General features: G+C 42.9%; 1 protein-coding gene across 5 annotated transcripts in view; it reads left to right on the forward strand.

The window, feature by feature from the left end:
• The window catches only part of nlrc5 (NLR family, CARD domain containing 5), a 229803-nt gene that overhangs the window by 80084 nt on the left and 129274 nt on the right, over nt 1–20445 (forward strand). For all 5 annotated transcript variants that reach the window (XM_067997778.1, XM_067997776.1, XM_067997779.1 and 2 more), the window contains exons 4-12: nt 289–369; nt 2398–2538; nt 7004–8753; nt 11251–11334; nt 12336–12419; nt 12512–12595; nt 14850–14939; nt 17465–17527; nt 17627–17695. In XM_067997778.1, coding sequence (XP_067853879.1) covers nt 289–369; nt 2398–2538; nt 7004–8753; nt 11251–11334; nt 12336–12419; nt 12512–12595; nt 14850–14939; nt 17465–17527; nt 17627–17695 — 2446 coding nt within the window. The remainder of the gene's footprint in view (nt 1–288; nt 370–2397; nt 2539–7003; nt 8754–11250; nt 11335–12335; nt 12420–12511; nt 12596–14849; nt 14940–17464; nt 17528–17626; nt 17696–20445) is intronic.

Raw genomic sequence — 20445 nt, forward strand, 5'->3', positions numbered from 1 at the left:
CAATACTTGTATGTAACTGTATGTATGTGTATGTATGTATATATATATATATATATATATAAAATATGTATGTATGTATATATGTGTGAACAACAGGTTGTGAATTGTGGTTTGTTGTATAAATATTTAATAACTTAGTGTAAAACTGGTGTGCATAGCAGTTTTTGAAATCCTTTGACTGAGTTTCCAGCAATCTGAATGAGCCTGCTTTGGACTTCTTGTCGAAAACTAACATTCCCTCTTAGTCTGTTCTGTAACTGGTCATTAAAATTTCCACAACTACTTTAGATATTTCACAGAGTGGAAGAAAACGAATTGCAGTGCAAGTGGACAGCCTTAAACCTACAGAAGTAAAACGAACAAGAAAAGGTAAATAGAAACACTAACAATAATGTACACCGTAATAGCTATGAGTTGTAAGAGAAGCTAGCCCTAGGGGTAAGTACTATCTATGGTAAGCACTTGCCCTTGACCTACATGCTCTCTCCACATCAGACTACCTGACTTAGGCTGGAAGCTTGCTGTGATCAGAGCCCATGTTGCACCACTTTGCACTCCTGTGCCAAATACAATTCGGCTGCCTGATTTGTTCTTGGGATGTAGGTGATGTGGCAAGGCTGTATTTATTGCCCACCCCTAAATGCCCGTTGCAGTCCACGTGGTGATGGTGAATCCATATTGGCAGTAGATCGGCAATTACAGGATTTTGCCCCAGCAATAAGGAAGGAGATTGGCACTTGTTTGGCTGAATGAATACATGGGACACGGTAGCCCAGAGTCTCCTGCAAAGGCGAGATTGGTGACTTAGACTGTAAATTTAGCCGTCTAGCCCACTGATCTCACTGCCGATAAGTTCCTCCATATTTTCCCACATTTGCAATTTGAATACAAATACAAGATGGCGGCGAATCAGAAGCGAAACGGCCATTTTTTCCCTGGTGATTGCACAAATACATCAACAGGGTGGCAACTGTTAGACTTTAAAATTGTCTTTTAATGAGAATCCGAAGTGTGGCTCTCATCCCATCGGACTGCGCTCTTCACGGTGAAATGGATCAGCCTGCTTCCGTTTACAGCATGTCATGAATTTGAGTACGGAGATTCCACGGGTGGGCCGAGCCTGTTCTTTCACCTCAGGGTGGCCCCTGTTTAATCGTTTGAACGATTTTTTTTGATAAAAAAGTATAAGAAAATGAGCTATTAGCTGCAAAACACACCACTGCCAGACATCCATAGCCTTTATTTTTAAGCCTAAGTGGCAGCGATGTGAAAAATGGCGAGAATCCAGCAAAATCGCTGTTGTTTTCAGTGGGGTTGGAGCTATGAAAATGAGCTTCCATTGGTCATCGATGTAAGGTTACGGAGGAGCGGCGCAAACGACTCTGGAAAGTACAGAGTGCCATAGGGACGGCATAAGTCACTTACTCCATAATCTCTTTTGTGCCGTTCAAGGGCCCGATGACGTAGATGCTCCATTATAATGCTGCAAGTCTCCAGGAATTTAAAAAAAAATAATTCTTGGGATATTGGCGTCGTTGGCAAGGCCGGCATTTATTGCCCATCTCTAGTTGCCCTTAAGAAGGTGATGGTGAGCCGCCTTCTTGAACCGCTGCAGATCAGGCTGGTTGGTGTATCATTGAAGGGACTAATGGTTGTTTTTTTTTAACAAGGTTTTACGTTGTATTAATAGTTAATCTTGGGCCGATTTGCAGCCACACCTCCTGCAAGAATTGCTTGCTTTTATCGGCAAGGCTCTTGTCTGACTTTTCAAGTGCAGTTCAGACCTCCTTTAAAAGAAGTTAAACTGAGCCCAAGAATCGTTGTTAAGGTTTTCTCGTTTAGTCTTCATTTTGTTTAAAATGTGGACTTTTAAAAAAAAAACGGTGAGCACCGTGGGATCCTCATGTGATGCACTCCTCTCTTAATTCAGTTTACGATGTCACTGCCCCTCTGTTCCCTGCCCGTACTTTGCTCTGCTCCACAGATGAAGCGACAAAAAAGCTTCCAGATATTTCATGACACCGTGTTGCTTCTTGCAAAATAACAACCCAGCTTGTAAACATAAATCAGTCTGCATGTGTGATTTTCTAGTAACCAGCTGCATCATATAGAAGGTAAGTGCATTAGCAGTTAACGCAGGCATGGTCAATGTGACCTCCTGGCCCTAGTTTCGTTCACCTGAGGAGGTCGGCGAGGAATTCTCTAGAGTTTTTTTCCTATTTTTTTTGCCTCTCCCAGGAGATGACATGGTTGCTGGGGGGTTAGAACATGTCTAGTCATAATGCTCCTGGCGTCATGAGTGTGGGGCAGACTTGATGGACCAACTGGTCTTTTCTTGTCCGTCATTTATGTATGTTTGTATGTAAGCCTGAAAGCAGATTTATTATTCCTTTTTAGGTAATGATTGCAATGCCGCAGCACTAACATCCAGTTCTATGACCACGCTCACCAAAACTATGATGAACCCAGACCCTGAAGAAATGGATTACACTTTGCATCAAACAGGAGAAGAGTATTTGAATTTGCCAGCAACTTCAGGTCATTTTTAACATACTATTTTTAGGTCAAGTTGTTCTTTCACAACATGAACACTTTAATGACGTAAGGACCATTCTCCACTATATGTTAACAGGAAAGCAGCATAGAATTCTTTTCTTTTGTCTATTTCTTCCATCCCACATCATCGTGTTCCCTCCTTCAGCAGGTTGGTGTGATCTTTGATCAGCTGACAGGAAGTGCACGTTTGTGAGGTAGGATGGACCTTGTCTGGGATGGAGTGTTGAGGCGTATGGGATGGAGTGTGTAAATTGGGCTTCTTGCAATTTATGATGTTCTTTGAAAGGCTTGAGTGTTCTGCTGTTGACCGGAGGTCACCGGTTACGGTTACTGGCTTAGTACAAAGAGGAGAAGAGTCAATTCTCTCTTAACTCTCAATTCGCTTTATTCACGCTGTTAGATCATATACATATAGCTTATACGTCTGATTAGATATAGGCTTGCAGTTTACACCAGGTTATACAGTTTTATACCCTAACTAAGATCTAAATGCACACCCACTAGGTTTCTCTGACACTCCCTGAGTGGTCACAGAATATAAAGGATAATACCCGAAAAGGAGAGCTGACGCTGGCCAGGCGTTCCGTTCTCTCTCTCTCTCTCTCTACGTCGTCTCTACGTCCCTGACCTAGGGTCTTCCACTTCTGCGATGGTTGGTCTCCGGAGTCTTCACTCTGGCTCCACGCCTCAGATCCTTCATTCTTATTCCGAATCTTTTCTCTTCAAGCTGTGCTGTCTCTCTCCCTTTGGTTTAGGCCTGCTCGCTTTTGCCTGGGTCTTCTCCTCATTGGCTCTGTCCCAAGGACTTAGGTAGCATTGCCTCATTACTCCTTTTCTAAATAAGGACTTGTGTCTTATCACATTTCCTTTGTCTTTCACAAAACTTGGTTAATTCAAACCGGTTTCAGCCAGCCAGGTCAGTGACTGAACTCAGGTTACTTTAGTTCAAAAGTCGTTCCTGCCTGTGTATCAGCAGCTGACGTCTCAGGTTACCTTCTGCAGCCCCTGGCCAACACTGCGGACTTGAAACAGGCCATTTTACTCTGTACTAGCTGATCTCCCGCAGCATTGCTCAGGGATTGGTGTGGGGGCTGGAGCACAGTTATGATAATCAGCTGCTAAGATGAGGCTGTGTTCAATCTGGCCTGTCACTTTAAGCGTACTGCTAGGGCGCTCCCTGTGGAGGAGGGGTCTAAAAAAGCACTTCCTGAGGGGATTTGGAGAGTAACCATTGAGAGGATTTTCTGCAGATTGATAGCTCCTTGTAAATCCTTGGTTCCTGCCCTGGCAGAGTGGCCAGGTTGTGATGATCAGGAAAACCAGCAGGAAATGACTGAGTCTCTTTTACGCTTTTGATACTTTGAAGTGTGCTAGCCAAGTTGTTAACAGACATACACTAGACTCAAGACAAATACATTAATTACACATCCTAACTGATCTCTTGTGGCACTGCTCACTGAGTTGGAGCATACTTTATAATGACAGGAGGGTTATACCATGTGACACACAGTGTATCATAATGACAGGAGGGTTATAGCATGTGACACACAGTATTCTAATGAAAGGAGGGTTATAGCATGCAATACACAGTGTAATTATAATGACAGGAGGGTTATAGCATGTGACACACATGCTATATTATAAAAACATGAGAAATAGGAGCAGGAGTAGTCCATACGGCCCCTCAAGCCTGCTCCGCCATTCAATCAGATCATGGCTGATCTACAACCTCAGCTCCACTTTCCTGCCTGATCCCCATGTCCCCTGATTCCCCTAGAGTCCAAAAATTTATCTATCTCAGCCTTGAATATACTCAACGACTCAGCATCCACAGCCCTCTGAGGCAGAGAATTCCAAAGATTCACAACCCTTTGAATGAAGAAATTCCTCATCTCAGTCTTAAATGGCTGACCCCTTATCCTGAGACTATGCCCCCTAGTTCTAGACTCTCCAGCCAGAGGAAACAACCTCTCAGCTTCTCCCCTGTCAAGCCATATAATGACAGGAGGGTTATAGCATGTGACACACAGTGTATTATAATGACAGGAGGGTTATAGCATGTAACACACAGTGTATTATAATGACAGGAGGGTTATAGCATGTAACACACAGTGTATTATAATGACAGGAGGGTTATAGCATGTAACACACAGTGTAATATAATGACAGGAGGGTTATAGCATGTAACACACAGTGTATTATAATGACAGGAGGGTTATAGCATGTAACACACAGTGTAATATAATGACAGGAGGGTTATACCAGGTGACACAGTGTAACATAATAGGATGGTTATAGCATGTGACACACAGTGTATTATCATAAGAACATAAGAAATAGGAGCAGGAGTAGGCCATATGGCCCCTCGAGCCTGCTCCGCCATTCAATCAGATCATGGCTGATCTTCAACCTCAACTCCACTTTCCCGCCTGATCCACATATTCCTTGATTCCTCTAGAGTCCAAAAATTTATCTATCTCAGCCTTGAGTATACTCAATGACTCAGCATCCATAGCCCTCTGAGGTAGAGAATTCCAAAGATTCACAACGCTCTGAGTGAAGAAATTCCTCCTCATCTCAGTCTTAAATGGCTGACCCCTTATCCTGTGACTATGCCCCCTAGTTCTAAACTCTCCAGCCAGAGGAAACAACCTCTCAGCTTCTACCCTGTCAAGCCATATAATGATAGGAGGGTTATAGCATGTGACACACAGTGTATTATAATGACAGGAGGGTTATAGCATGTAACACACAGTGTATTATAATGATAGGAGGTTTATACCATGTGACACACAGTGTATTATAATGACAGGAGGGTTATAGCATGTAACACACAGTGTATTATAATGATAGGAGGTTTATACCATGTGACACACAGTGTATTATAATGACAGGAGGGTTATAGCATGTAACACACAGTGTATTATAATGATAGGAGGTTTATAGCATGTGACACACAGTGTATTATAATGACAGGAGGGTTATAGCATGTAACACACAGTGTATTATAATGACAGGAGGGTTATAGCATGTAACACACAGTGTATTATAATGACAGGAGGGTTATAGCGTGTAACACACAGTGTATTATAATGACAGGAGGGTTATAGCATGTAACACACAGTGTATTATAATGACAGGAGGGTTATAGCATGTAACACACTGTATTATAATGATAGGAGGTTTATACCATGTGACACAAATGCTTCTGTGCTTTCCATCATTGGGCAGTGAAGTGACGTTTACAGGGTTTACAAACAGCAAGTCTTGGCATGCAGTGTGAATGGCTGGTCTTGCTGTTAGTGATTTTTTTTTAAAGTTCCTGATGGGCTGTGTGCTCCTCCCAGCTCCAATGTGTGGTGGTGTTCATTAGACTTAGAAGGGAGGGAGCCCTAGCCCACGTTCTAGAGCCAAACTGAAGAAGGCAAGGCCTTTCCATGATTAACAATGCGTTGTAGCCAATCTGGAAGAACCAAGGTAGAAAACAATTGTCAACAAAGCTTTGCTCTCCCACCTATCCAATACTTGCTGGCCAAATATTCTAGTGCTTCCCAGCACACCCTCACAATAATCCAAGCTCCAGTCCAGTTCTCCAAACTGAGTTTCAGATTCCCAACAGGAGTAAGCCACTCAGAGAAAACACTTTCCAAGGATTTACAACACCATAGTGGGAGCTTTATGAATAAAAATTAACATTGTTTTTTACATTATAAGTGTTACTTTTGCTGATAAATTTTCAGCTGAGGGAAAAGTTCAAGATAACAGCTAAAAGTAACGTCACAATATTTTTGAAGCGATTTGAATTTTTGCTTCCTGACACTTTCCAGTTTGAGATTGTTAGCTTTCAAAAAAGAACTGTGCAATTTGGTGGTCAGTGTTCTGCTGCTTATTAGTTCCTCATTCCTATTTACTGAGTCAATCAAACTTCCTTTGTTTGGTTCACATTTAGTTGATGGGTAATTAATAGATTAAATCCACATGCCAGTAAGCATTAAATTTTGCTCAGAAGTATGACAATGAAATGTGATACTTTCAGGTGTGACACTTTTAAGTGTGATTCATTTAGGTATTACGCTTTTGTAAGTTGAGATGCACTAAAAGAAAAGAAAGAAAAGTTTTTATATACATAGTGCCTTTCACGACCTCAAGATGTCCCAAAGCATTTACAGCCAATGAAGTACTTTTGAAGTTTTTCACTGTTGTAATGTGGGAACGCGGCAACCAATTAGCGCACAGCAAGGTCCCACAAACAGCAATGTATTGATGACCAGACAATTTGTATTTTTAGTGATATTGATTGAGGGATAAATATTGGCAAGGACACCGGGAAGAACTCCCCTGCAATGGACGTGCACTAGACTTTTAATGCTACAGGTATGTAGTTTTATAATGTTAAGCTGATTTTCATTTTTCAAACTCTGAAGACCTTTTTGTTTTCTGTCAACAGATTTTGCAAAGGATTATAAATCTTTAATGATAAAGTCCATCTCTCAGAAATATGAAGCCAACATTGCAAAAGAAGACCAAATGAAACAAGTGACTCTTGACCAGACTTTTAGAAGTCTGACCATGAAGGACGGAAATGCGACCAAACTGAAGGAGAGAATAGATGCCAGCCGGGATGACGTGCTCAATTCACAAGGGCTTGAAGAGAACCAGGACACAGTTACAAATTTAGCGGAGTTCCTCAACAAAAAGCACGCTTCAAATCGTAGAATCCACATCCTGCTTGGAAAAGCAGGAACTGGAAAGACCAAATTGATGCACAAAATTTGCTACGAATGGACGCAAGGTGCTGTCAGTCAGTTCCAATATGTATTCTTGTTTGAGTTCCGTCAACTGAATCTAATCGTTAAAAACATAGACCTAAAGAGCATGTTGTTCGACCTGTTTCTTCAACCAGAAAGGAACTCTCAAGCTGTATTTAGATTCATAATCGAAAACCCACAGAAGATTTTGATTCTGTTTGACGGCTTCGACGAGTTTGCAGGGAAAGCCTCCTTCCAGGCCTCTGTTGTTTCCAACAACCCCAATGCGTCACTCTCAGTGGGACAGTTATTTTCCAGCCTGTATAATGGGAAACTGCTCCCTGGATGTACGCTTCTAATAACTTCCAGGCCCAAAGATGTCCTCTGCTTGCCTTTGGACGTCGTGGGTCAGGTGGGGGAAGTCTCAGGGTTCAACCAGCATAAAATCGAAGAATACGCCAGTCGTTTCTTCGAAGACGGTGAGTACAAACGTTGGGCGACCTCTCACTTGCAGAAGAACAGGAAGATTTTAAACATGTGTTATATTCCTGCCTTGTGCTGGGTAGTTTTCCTTTGTCTTGAGCACTTGTTATCTGAAAGTCATTTAGAACCCAAGCTACCTCATACAATGACGCAATTCTACATCAAGATGCTTAGTGTGTTTTTAAGCAAAGGTGCCGAGATTAAAGGGGTCCACAGAAGCACTGAAAACCTGCTGCTGAACAAATACAGAGAAGAGATTCATGGACTGTGCAATCTTGCAATAAAAGGGCTCCGGGAAAGTAAATCTGTGTTTTATTTAGAAGACCTCCTTTCTGAAAAGGTCACCAATTTTGCCTCTTTGTATGGATTTCTTACCACTTTTGAAGTGAAGACGATTGACCATAACAAAGAAAATGGACACGCCTTTGTTCACTTGACCCTCCAAGAGTTCCTTGCAGCACTTCATCAGATGATTGACAGCAAGGTTACTGACCAAATGCTAAAACGCAGTTTTTATCTCAAATCAAAATGGACGTCTAAGAATGACATGAAAAATGTGTTCACAGACGCCGTTCACATATTTCTGTCTGGATTAGCTTCGAAAGGATGTGAGCAGTTCCTTAGTATCTTGGCGAGCAAGAATGAGGTGTGGGTGCAAAAGAAGCAGAAGGCCATCTTGCAGAACTTGCAGAAGTTAGCCACTACAAATCTAACCGGGCCAAAAATAATCGAGTTGTGCCACTGTGTGTACGAGACACAAGACTGCGACCTTGCGCGGGAAGTTGCAGCGCATTTAAAGTACAAGTTTGAGCTTCGAAACTTCAGGCTTACTCCAGCAGATATGACTGTTTTGACTTTTGTTATAAATAGTGGAGCCAGCTGCATCTGCCTGGATATTGGAGGTTGTGCCATGGATCTAGAATGTGTTGCTGTCTTGAGCACTTGCAAAAATGTAGAAGTTTTAATGTAAGTAAATACATGTGATCTACAGCAGGCGTTCCCAACTTTATTGTCTTTGTGGGCTGCTTAGGTACTTGCCATGAAGTCTCAAGGGCCTCGTATTGCCTGGGATTTTGCTTCCCATTTCAATCCGCAGTGTATCTACGGCAGTGCAGGCTTTGTGCCTGTCCAGCTGTGAAGGTTTTACACCACAGATTAACTTTTGCAAGGCTCCATTCCTGGTGAGGAGTCTCACTTCATGGGAACATAAATCAGAGAATCAGGCACAGATCAGCATGCTAATTTGTGGTGTTTACCATTTATTTTAATCACCAGAAGTTCAGGAGTGGTGTGAGTCAGGTGTGGGAGTTCACTGGCTGATTATCTGTGCTCCCATTGAAAGGCTCCTCACCAGGTATGGAGCCTTGCAAAATTTGCTCTAAATCCTTCACGCAATTTTTCTGGTGCAATATCTCCTCTCTATCTCTTGCTGGCCATGAGTTTCATGCTAGCACTGGAGTGGAGTCCACACAGGGTGGCTATCAGTCCAGGTTCTGTTCTGTGCCACTTGCCCAGCATCAACATGGAATACCGTTGGGTTAATGTGGCATCGTTCCTAAGTCGATGTGGCGTCCTTCCTAAGTCGCTGGCATGGCTGGATCCTCGGATCTAGTGCAAATGTTATAGCTCTTAGACGCATATCTTGAGTGAATCATACCCAAGGCAGTTTGGATACAAGTTTAAACGGAGCCTGCAACTCTCTTCAATGCTCTTCACAGCAAGAACATTCGAACACTAGAAGATTAGATTTAGAGATGTACAGCTCACAATGTGAAACTGTTGGTTAATTTCCGCACCCCCCGGCCTGGGGACTTTCCTTTCTTTTTATATAACACTTCAAAACCACCAGAAAACCCCATTTCATTCATCCCCTCATTACCATTCTTTCCACCTGTCTGAGGTCTACGGGGAAGATTGTGACACTATAGTTAAAGTTATTTAGAAAAAATGCTTTTACCATTTGGTTGCACATAGTGTACAGAGGAAATCTTCCCCCAGACCTGCGTTTTTCCCTCAGTTCTTGTAACAGATGTTCAAAACTAACATACCTGACTGTCTCCATCTCCATTTACCTCTGACTTCATATCTATTTCTTGTCTTATGGAAAGCTGGTTGGAAGTAAAAAAGATGGCAAAATGTAGCGGAGCGAAGGACATAGCAGTAAGTTAAAACATAGGCCTCAGATTATGTTGTGGGATACTAAGGAAATAAACGTTGAACACGTTTGTCTGTAATTCTTCTCTATGCTACCTTAATGGATGCGTTACCCTGTTCATTTGAAGAGTGGGATTGGTAGGAAGATTGGAAGGGTTAAAGGGGTGAAATTCAACTTTAGTGAGGGCATAAACAGATTTTAATGGAGAGGAAAATCGGGCGGGGAGTATATCGGGCGGGGAGTATAATGAGTGGCTGATCCCCTACCGCCTGTTTTGTGCCCCACTGAAGTTGATTTTAACTCCCAAAATCTCTTTTTTTTTCTTCAACAACATGAGGACAGTTACCCACTCTAGTGTATTTTTGTGTGCGCTTAGTTGGCAGCACAGGGTACAGAGCTGTCCGCAGCAGGGAAAACGAGAGGGTGGGGAGTGAGATTTATATCATTAAAAGGAGTGAAACAGATTACACACCTATTAAATGTGTGGGTGTATTTATTTCTCAGAATGAGATGCATCATGATTTTCAAACCAAAATGAATAAAACGCACTCCAAATGAGAGAGGTTGTTACCTCTGAGCATTGACTTCATTATTGACGAGTCATTTAGCCTTCCCTTTAGCCACTCATTAGATGAATAACAGCAACCAGCTCACAAAGAGAATCCAGGTTTGTTTATGGGAAATGGTGGAAGGGAGGGAAACTGAGCAACTAATTTAATCAAAATAATCTGTCATTATGGTTTTCTGCAATGTTTAAAGTTCCTGCAAATTTTCCTTGCTGGTTTGACTCCCTATCCTCCTCCATCTGTTCCTTTCACATATCCCTCTTTCCCCTCTTTCAACCTCCTTGATGTTGCTGGTTGCCCTACTCCATCTCACTGAGATTCTCTATTCCCATTCCAGCCACACAGCCTCTGGTTCACTCCCAGGAAATTCCTTTTAAGTATCTCTCACTAAACTAAATGTAGCATGAATGTTTAGAGGCATTACTATTTATATTTGAACTCTAGGGCACAACTACATGAGTTGGTGGGGTGGAAGTTGTGGAATTTGGAGCAGGAGAAAAAATGGACCCCATCATTTCCTCCCCCTCCCATTCCCCAATGGTTGCGCCCATGTATGAACAGAGAGAATCTGTGTGGGACATGCTTTCTTATAATCTCAACCTTTAGATTCCAGATGATGTGGCTATGATGGTGAAAAACAATGTTATTGACATTATCTGGAATCCAAAGTATACTGTCTAACAAAGAATGTTATATTTTTGTTCTATTTAAAAAATAATACAAATGAAATGTGTTCCCTTAGCTTCAAAAGCAGAAAATATGAGGACAAATTTGCTGGAACGTTATCTGAAATCATTCCTAAAGTCAACAGCCTGAAGAAGCTTATGTAAGAAATTTACTAACACTATACTTTAATAATTGTAGTGTCTAATTTAATCTGTTGGAATAATAACTCATGTTGGAATTGCACCAATTATATAAGGAAGGATGCTAACAATGTAATGAGCTCTAGTCCTGTAATAAAAATGTGACCGTAACTGAATATCACCGTATAGCAACCACTTGGTACCATGTTTATTGGACACTCTTCTGGTTACTATTTGGTGCTTTATCTTTGATCCCACGAATGGTTAATAAAATCTCCTTCCAGTGTTAAAGGTACATGGAACTAAAACTCCTCTAATTGCTTAGTGGGTAACTGAGGTACTGAGCTATACACATCAACAAGATCTGGGGTTTTATCCCTGGGTGTGTTGAGTTAGCTGATCCTTGTGTGGGTAGTATAATTGTACAATTACTCCTACACAAGGAGGAATCATTCGGCATTCCCACTCCTGATCACTATCTAGTGATCACTATCTAGTGACCTCTGGTGGAAAGTGTACATGTTTGATCTTTGAGGAGAGGTTCAGGTTTGGTTGTGATGTCATGGCGTCGCCCTTCCCTATCTCTGTAACCTCCTCCAACTATACAACCCTTGAGAACTCTGCTTTCCTCCAACTCTGGCCTCTTGACCATCCCCCACTTCCTTCACCCCCACATTGGCGGCCGTGCCTTCAGCTGTCTAGGTCCAAAGCTTTGGAATTCATTTCAAAACCACTCCACCTCTCTACCTCTCCTCCTTTAAGACGCTCCTTAAAACCTACCTCTTTGACCAAGCTTTTGGTCATCTGTCCTAATATCTCCTTCTTTAGCTCGGTGTCAGTTTTTGTCTGATAACGCTCATGTAAAGCACCTTGGGACGTTTTACTACGTTAAAGGCGCTATATAAATGCAAGTTGTTCTTGTTGCTGTTTGATGTGTACCACAATAGTATTAATCATTTTCCATCTAAATTGTTGTTGCTTTAAATGGAGGTATTAACGTAACCCGAACTTCTGATTCCAGCCTTACATCTTGCAGTATTAGTGTGAAGGGAGTTACCCACTTGTCTTCTGCACTGGGAATCTGTCACCACCTGGAAGAAATAAAGCAAGTATCACAAATAATTCTGCCAAGTTGTAGGATTTTCTTCAGCTCATGCCCAATACTTCTTACCATTTTGTGCTTCAATTTCTTTCCAGCTTGCACGATAATGAACTGGGGGATGCTGGGATAGCAATGATCATTGATGTGCTTCCTCAAATGGGAAGCCTGAGGAAAATTGCGTAAGTAGAATTTTTGTATCACTAGATCACCAGGTACTTGTGGATGAAGAAGGCCATCTTAATTTGTCCATCCAGAAACCTGGGTGGAAAGAAGGGAAATCTGCTGGGGACCCAGTTCCCGACCCCCACCACCAACATTTACGTGTGGCAGGAGGGGAAGGAGTGAGCAGTGGTGGTCCCAGTGGAGGCTAGGCATGGGAATTCCCGGTAGGGATGGTGAGGCAATGGCAGGCCTCACAGTCCATTTTCTCACCATCTCTGTCACAATCCCACCAGGTGGAATTGCAAGGTAAGATCCACCTACCCATTTATTTGCTGGTTCTATGATTTTGTTTTTGTGAATCAACTGTCCTAATTTTCATGAGCTGAATTACATTGCAAAGATAATGATGCAATCACTAATTCTTCAGTGCGGATATCAACACCCACCAACTACATTCAACATTCTGGATAAAATGTCTCTCCACATTGTGCGTTGTGAAACAAAAGGGGAAATTTTTGAATGAGTGATCTTTTGATTCGAGACTTGAGGCACTTGCACCAACTTGCTGCCAGCATTACTTTAATATTGCATTTAACTTATTTAAAATAATTACACCTACTGTAAAACAATGTTGGTAGGAGTTTGCACCAAAGAAATGCCAACAGGAAAATTTCCCTTATATTGGGTACACTGAATGATTTCAAGGCAGCAATCATCCTGCATCAACTTTGATTCATGATGGCTTGGTTCATCTGATCCCTTTAAAAATATTAATTATTGGTTGGTTCGCTGCTCTGAGCAATTTCTGGGCCATTGATTTGATTATAGGCACAGCATCACTCCCAGGTACTGATTCTTCTCTATATAAACTATCGGAACCATTCAATCAGTGTAGTGCCTTGTAATCCCTCCTGGCTATCCATTATTTTCTATATGAACCCCTAACACCTTTTAGGTGACTTACTTGTAATCACTCTACTCTTCTCCATTGGAGCCTTTCTTGCCTTTCCTTATTTTATCAATACACCTTTGGCAACTGCTCCTTGGAACTATCTTCTCTTTTTTTTCTTCTCAGTTCTGCAATCCCAGGAACTTATCCTCTTCCCAACACCCAGGCCATGTTGTGATCAAGACTTACAGCACAGTTTTTCATTCTGACTCTTTCTTTCCCAGAAGCTCACAACTGTGGACCGTCTTATCACCCTCAGTATTTCCTTCCTCCTACAACCCTCTTACCTTCGACCTAATCATTACTTCCTGATTTATCTCCTCTCTCACTCTTTTCAACCTTGGTGGTGCTTGCACAATGGGCCTTTCTCAATCTAAAAACAAAATGGACCATTTTGAATCTCTAGTTTAGATTAATGTTTTGTGATCACTCTTCTGTTTTCACCATCCTTTATGTAAATGTGGATTTCCTGACTCTATGGGCTCGATTTTCCCAGGAAATTGCGGGTGTATTGGGGGTGGGGGGGCTCGGAAAATCGGGGAAATCCTGTTCGGGTTCAGAAGCCGACTTCCAAGATCCCCACGGAAGCACCTGTGTGTGTGCGGGCGTGCCGCATCCGGAAGTCCCGTCAGTGATTAAAGCCAGCGGGGTGATAGTTAAAGAGCCAAATGTACCTCATTGAGGTACTTAAAGCACTTTACTTGTGACATATTAGGTAGTTGGAATGATTTTTAATTTACCTGGGTGGCTTGCCCACGTCTTCTGATTCACGCCTGGTGAAACCATTTGCATTTGTACCATTCTGGGTCAGTTTGTGTCTATACCTCGTGAGGGGACAATAACTTCACTGCAGACAAAATGTTATGCATGAGGTATAGCAGTTACAGTAATGTATTTATAAGTTATCACTATGACTTTCAAAGTAATATTTCTTGGTTATTGTTTCCACGTTGTTTTGCATTGTTGTACAATACCTGCATTTTTCTAATCAAGTAAGCATATAGAAGATAGGTGGGCAATGGGGGTAGGTCTTCCAGTCACTGTTGTCTCCTGGAACTTGTTTAGTTCACCTTTTGAGGGGGTTGGAGAGGAAATTCCAAGAGTTTTTTCCTAAATTGGCCTGGGATTTTTCTCTTTTGCCTCTTCCAGATTGTGTGGCTGGTTGGTGTATGTACGTTAGAGGTGATGGTGTGTAGAAGTCACACTATGACCGTATAGGACAGGTTTGATGGACCAGCTAGATGTTCCTTACCTCCTTCTATGTATGTTCATAAGAAATAAGAACTCCATAAATGTAACTTAACTTTCTTTTCTTGCTCCAGATTGGGTAGCAACAACATCACTGTAGACGGTGTTCTTAACATAGCAAATGCTATAAGCACCTGTTCGAATATCCTGGATATCCAAGTCAGGTAGGAGAGATCTTTGGAGAATATTTATACAAGGCAGTTGCTCAATCTCTGATTATTATTTGTTACAGAGTACATGCTCTGGTGTAGACTACACCATCCTCGTAGGTACATACACTGAGAATCAAGTATAGTTATACAGTCCCATACAGAAGGGTGGGGGTCACTGAGTGATAGGCCCTGAGGTTATTTCTATTCAGGGGGACTCGGAGGCTGCGGGGGTTGGGTGTCGGAAGTGAGGGTAGGAGTTTTAATTCGGCGATGGTTTTGGAATGCAGCTCGTGAGGGAGCGTGGGATTGGTCAATTTAAATCTAAGACGCTGGGGGAGAAAAACACATGTTTGTTATAATCAGATGCAAAGTTGTATTTTATTTATAAACTCCCTTGATGGCTCAGTTGCTAAGTGCACTACTCAGTGTTGGAGTAGAGTCCAGGAAAGTCCACCTCCAGACTTGACTATTCCACTGCTCTCCTGGCTGACCTCCCACCTTCTACCCTCTGTAAACTCCAAGCTCAACCCAAATTCTGCTGCCTGAATCCTAACCCGCACCAAGTCCCGTTCACTCATCACCCCTGATCCTACATTGGCTCCCGGTCCGGCAACACCTCCAATTTAAAATTCTCATCCTTGTGCTAAGTTAACTTATCCCAGCTGGGGCAGTAGTAGGGATGTTACAATAGTCTTTACTACCCCTAGGGTAAGGAGAAAATAATCATCCCGCTCCTAATCCCGGTCCGGTGACTCCTGCTGGTAAGTTTGCGTGTGTGGAATCAGGTGAGGATAGGATTAAGCTTGTCTGTGATACCCTCTCCACCCAATGGTTCGATAGCCTGCCAACACTCACTGTCTAGGTTTACACATGATAATAGTCACTTGGATGAGGCAAAGGGCAACCCAGTGACATCACCGCTCCACGCACTACACCCCCCATCACCCACCTACCAACAAACTCTTTCAATCGGTACTCAACTCTTCCAATCAGATGCTTCCTCTCACCCTCACACATCACCACTGTTTCAAGCCGCACACCCACAACTCACAGGCCACACACACTGGCAGCTATTCAACCATGACAGGCACATCACCCAGACACACTTCTCGCTTTCTTGCAGGAGAAGGTGGTGCATAACAGGAGGCAGCAAGTGGCAGTGGCATTTAGCCCCTCGAGCCTGTTCCGCCATTCAATGAGATCATGGTTGATCTGTGACCTAACTCCATATACCCGTGTTAGCTCCATATCCCTTAATACCCTTGGTTCAAAGAAATCTATCAATCTCAGATTTAAAATTAACAATTGAGCTAGCATTAACTACTGTTTGCAGAAAAGTGTTCCAAACTTCTACCACCCTTTGCATGTAGAAGCGTTTCCTAACTTCACTCCTGCAAGTCCTGGCTCTAAATTTTAAGCTATGTTCCCTCGTTCTAGTATTCAAGAATAGGAAACCTCCAAAAACAGATATAAATGCATCAGGAGCCAGAAGCAATAATCCATCAACTAACCTGTAAATCCTGCATGGTCCTTTAAATAGCAGCCTCTGGGCCGTCTAAGACATGTTCAGGTGTTCATGGTTAAAACAGTGCGTTGAGTGGAGCATTAAGTGCCAAAATGGTGTCAATCACTTTAATCAACGTTGCACACTGATCTAATGCATGTTCTTCCCACTTTATATGGTGCAGGCGTTCGTTATCTGCGCGTGTGCGAAACCCTTTACCAAGTTGGCGTCCGGCATCATGTCACGCTAGAAGCGTGGCCTCCCGAAGTTTTGGAACTTTGGGAGGCCACGTAGCGCCAAATCGACGGGCGCTACACGGCCGAATTTCTAGACCAATGTCTCCACTAAAATAATGGGGGAAGAAATTTCAGGTGAACATGTGAAATGTTTATTACACATGAATGCCAAGGTCTAATTTCACGGTTTATATTTTTGCAGAATATAGTTTTCTGATTAGAGTGTTGGTCAATGTCAGCACTATCGCCTGTGAATTGCAGACCTGGGCTCAAAGCGTGCGTTCATTGTAAAAACTGTAGCCCTGGCAAGTACAGTGGGATGGAAGGGAAACAGATCTAGGCCCACTCTTCTCTCTTGTGGGTACAAGCTCGTCCAAGTGGTTCTCCTAATCTTAACGAGGTCGGCTGCCATCTTGTGACTGTAATGGATCTTTGATCGGTGCTGGGAAAGGCCTATTACACTTCTAAGAACCTGGTTCCACTGGCACTGACAGTGGGAACACTGGACCAGAACCACACGCCCCACAACCCTGGCTTAAAGTGGCTGTGCAACAGTGAGAAATTCACCCAGGGAAACGAGGTGGGACTATCTGGAATAAGGATTCAAACTGCTGCTATAAGATCTGTGAATTCATAGTCCTACTATCTGTGTTATGATCTCATACTAGCCTTTATCAGCTGTTATTTATTGTTAATACTTTGTCATGTCACAGGGAATTCAATGTCGCTAAGAGTCACTATTATGGAGATATAGTGACTAAGAATCCAAACTAATATATAAATTGAATTTCTTCCAGTGACGGGGGGAATGTTGCGACCGTTAGATTTTTCACAGGCTCCACAACCGTCCCAATTAACAGGTATTTCAATTTAAATTTGAGTTTTAAATTACCAGCCCATTGGCCCTGATGGCTGCAGAGTTCTAGAGTTCCTACATTCATTTTACTTTCACCACACAGCTCCTCCAGGCCCTTATCACCTCCGATGGAATGTGAAGCAGGTCACGAGGCAGCACTCAGGAAACTCAGGTAACGTGTAGCATTAAAACAGGGTCGTACCGTATCCTGGCTCCCCAGCTTTCTGAGCACACACAGGCTGTGAGGAATCTTGCCCAGCAACACTGAACCATTCGAGACTGGTGCAGGGAAAAATTCTAGACTGACTGCAGCACATTGCTGTGGAGGGGGAGGGGCTACCGAACTAAGGCGAGAGAACATGGGGCCTTCTAGTCTGACTCCAGTATAATGTTGGAGACTGTTCTAAACCAGTTGCACTATAAGGTTGGCAGGCACTCTATATATTTTATTTTGTGAGGGAGTTTATTGCTGGCAAGTGGATCAGGTTCCATTTCAGGCACCACATCTTAGCATCGAGCACTTCCAGGTCAAGTAAGGCACAGTTAGGTGCAGAGTTCCCTGTATTCTGCCCTACCAAAGTGCCTCAGCCCCTTCCACTGCCTCTGATCAGGGCTTTAAAAAAGTGTTCAGACATGCCTGACAAAATGTATCCATGGCCTAGAACCAGGAACCAGCCAGAAGAGCAAACCCACTGTCGGCTCAAATTGGTCGGATATAACAATGGTTTCCGAAATTTGTCTGTGAGTGGATTTCCCGATTCCTGGTACACGATGAGGTAGATGGATACAGTAGATAGGGAGAAACTGTTTGCACTGGCAGAAGGGTCGGTAACCAGAGAGCACGGATTTAAGATAATTGGCAAGGAGAAATTTTTTTACGCAGCAAGTTGTTATGCACTGCCTGAAAGGGTGGCGGAAGCAGATTCAATAGTAACTTTCAAAAGGGAATTGGATATATGCTTAAGAAGGAAAAAATTGCAGGGCTATGGGGAAAGAGCAGTGGAGTGGGACAGGCGCAGGCATGATGGGCCAAATGGCCTCATACTGTGCTGTAAGATTCTAAGATTCTATGAGGTATCTCTCACGGTGCAGACATGCATCAGAATGTTGCGGGCCCAAGTCCCTCGATGCGTGCAAGGCATGTGTGAGGACTCAGAAGATCTACCTTACTGCCCTTGTCCTTCAGACAGATCAGGCCTATCCACCACTCCCCAGCACAGATTACTCAGATGTTTTTGAACTTGGAGTGTGTAGCACACCCTTTGTGGTGACTTGTCACGTGACAGAAGTTGTTGAAATAGATCCATAAAAGGCATCCTGTGCGTGCAGGATCTTGTGGGCTGCTAAATGATATTCAGTCAGTTTTGAACATAAAATTTCAGTTTCAGTTTCAGGCTGAGTGCTACCAGTATCAATCTTAGGCACCGTTAATAATCTCATCATCAAATGCTTGAATGTTCCACTAAAGCTGCTAGCTGTTTTCAGACCCTCCATGATGTTCTCTAACCTGTGCTTTTACCAGTACTCCATTAATCACTTACTTTTCAAACTGCCGTTATGGGCACGATTTTAACAGTGAAAAACGGGTGGGTTGGGGGCAGTGGGGGTGGGGTGGGGGCGCATTCAAAATTTCAACCATTTCAGACCTGTGTCTTCCAAATATCCGTATCTTCCATAATCTTCCAAACATCCTTCGATACGGGGGTGGTGTCAGAGGACTGGAGAATCGCAAATGTTACACCCTTGATCAAAAAAGGGTGTAAGGATAAACCCAGCAACTATAGACCAGTCAGTTTAACCTCCGTGGTGGGGAAACTTTTAGAAACGATAATCTGGGACAGAATTAACAGTCACTTGGACGAGTGTGGATTGATAAGGGAAAGCCAGCATGGATTTGTTAAAGGCGAATCGTGTTTAACTAACCTGATAGAGTTTTTTGATGAGGTAACAGAGAGGGTAGATGAGGGCAATGCAATTGATGTGGTGTATATGAACTTTCAAAAGGTGTTTGATAAAGTGCCGCATGGTAGGCTTATTATCAAGATTGCGGCCCATGGAATAAGGGGGGGCAGCAGCAGCACGGATACAGAATTGGCTAATGGACAGGAAACAGAGTGTAGTGGTGAATGGTTGTTTTTCGGACTGGAGGGAGGTGTACATTGGTGTTCCCCAGGGGTCGGTGCTGGGACCACTGCTTTTCTTGATATATATTAATGACTTGGACTTGGGTATACTGGGCACAATTTCAAAATTTGCAGATTGCACAAAACTTGTAAAGATAGTAAACAGTGAGGAGGATAGTGATAGGCTTCAAGAGGATATAGACAGGCTGGTGGCATGGGCGGACACGTAGCAGATGAAATTTAACGCAGGAAAATGCGAAGTGATTCATTTCAAAAGGAAGAACGAGGAGAGGCAATATAAACTAGAGGGCACAACTCTAAAAGGGGTACAGGAACAGAGAGATCTGGGGGTATATTTGCACAAACCGTTGAAGGGGGCAGGTTGAGAAAGCGGTTAAAAAAGCATATGGGATCTGGGGCTTTAAAAATTAGAGGCATAGAGAACAAAAGTATGATAAACCGTTATAAAACACTGGTTCGGCCACACTGGAATATTGTGTCCAGTTCTGAGCACCGCACTTTAGGAAAGATGTGCAGGCCTTAGAGAGGGTGCAGAAGAGATTTACTAGAATGATTCCAGGGATGAAGGACTTTAGTTACGTGGATAGACTGGAGAAGCTGGGGTTGTTCTCCTTGGAACAGACAGTTGTGAGGAGATTAGCTAGAGGTATTCAAAATCATGAAGGTTCTGGACAGAGTAGATAGAGAGAAATTGTTCCCATTGGCGGAAGGGCCAAGAACCAGAGGACATAGATTTAAGGTGATTGACAAAAGAACCAAAGGTGACATGAGGAAAAAC

The sequence above is a fragment of the Heptranchias perlo genome, chromosome 16 (genome assembly GCF_035084215.1).
Source record: "Heptranchias perlo isolate sHepPer1 chromosome 16, sHepPer1.hap1, whole genome shotgun sequence".
NCBI lineage: Eukaryota > Metazoa > Chordata > Chondrichthyes > Hexanchiformes > Hexanchidae > Heptranchias > Heptranchias perlo.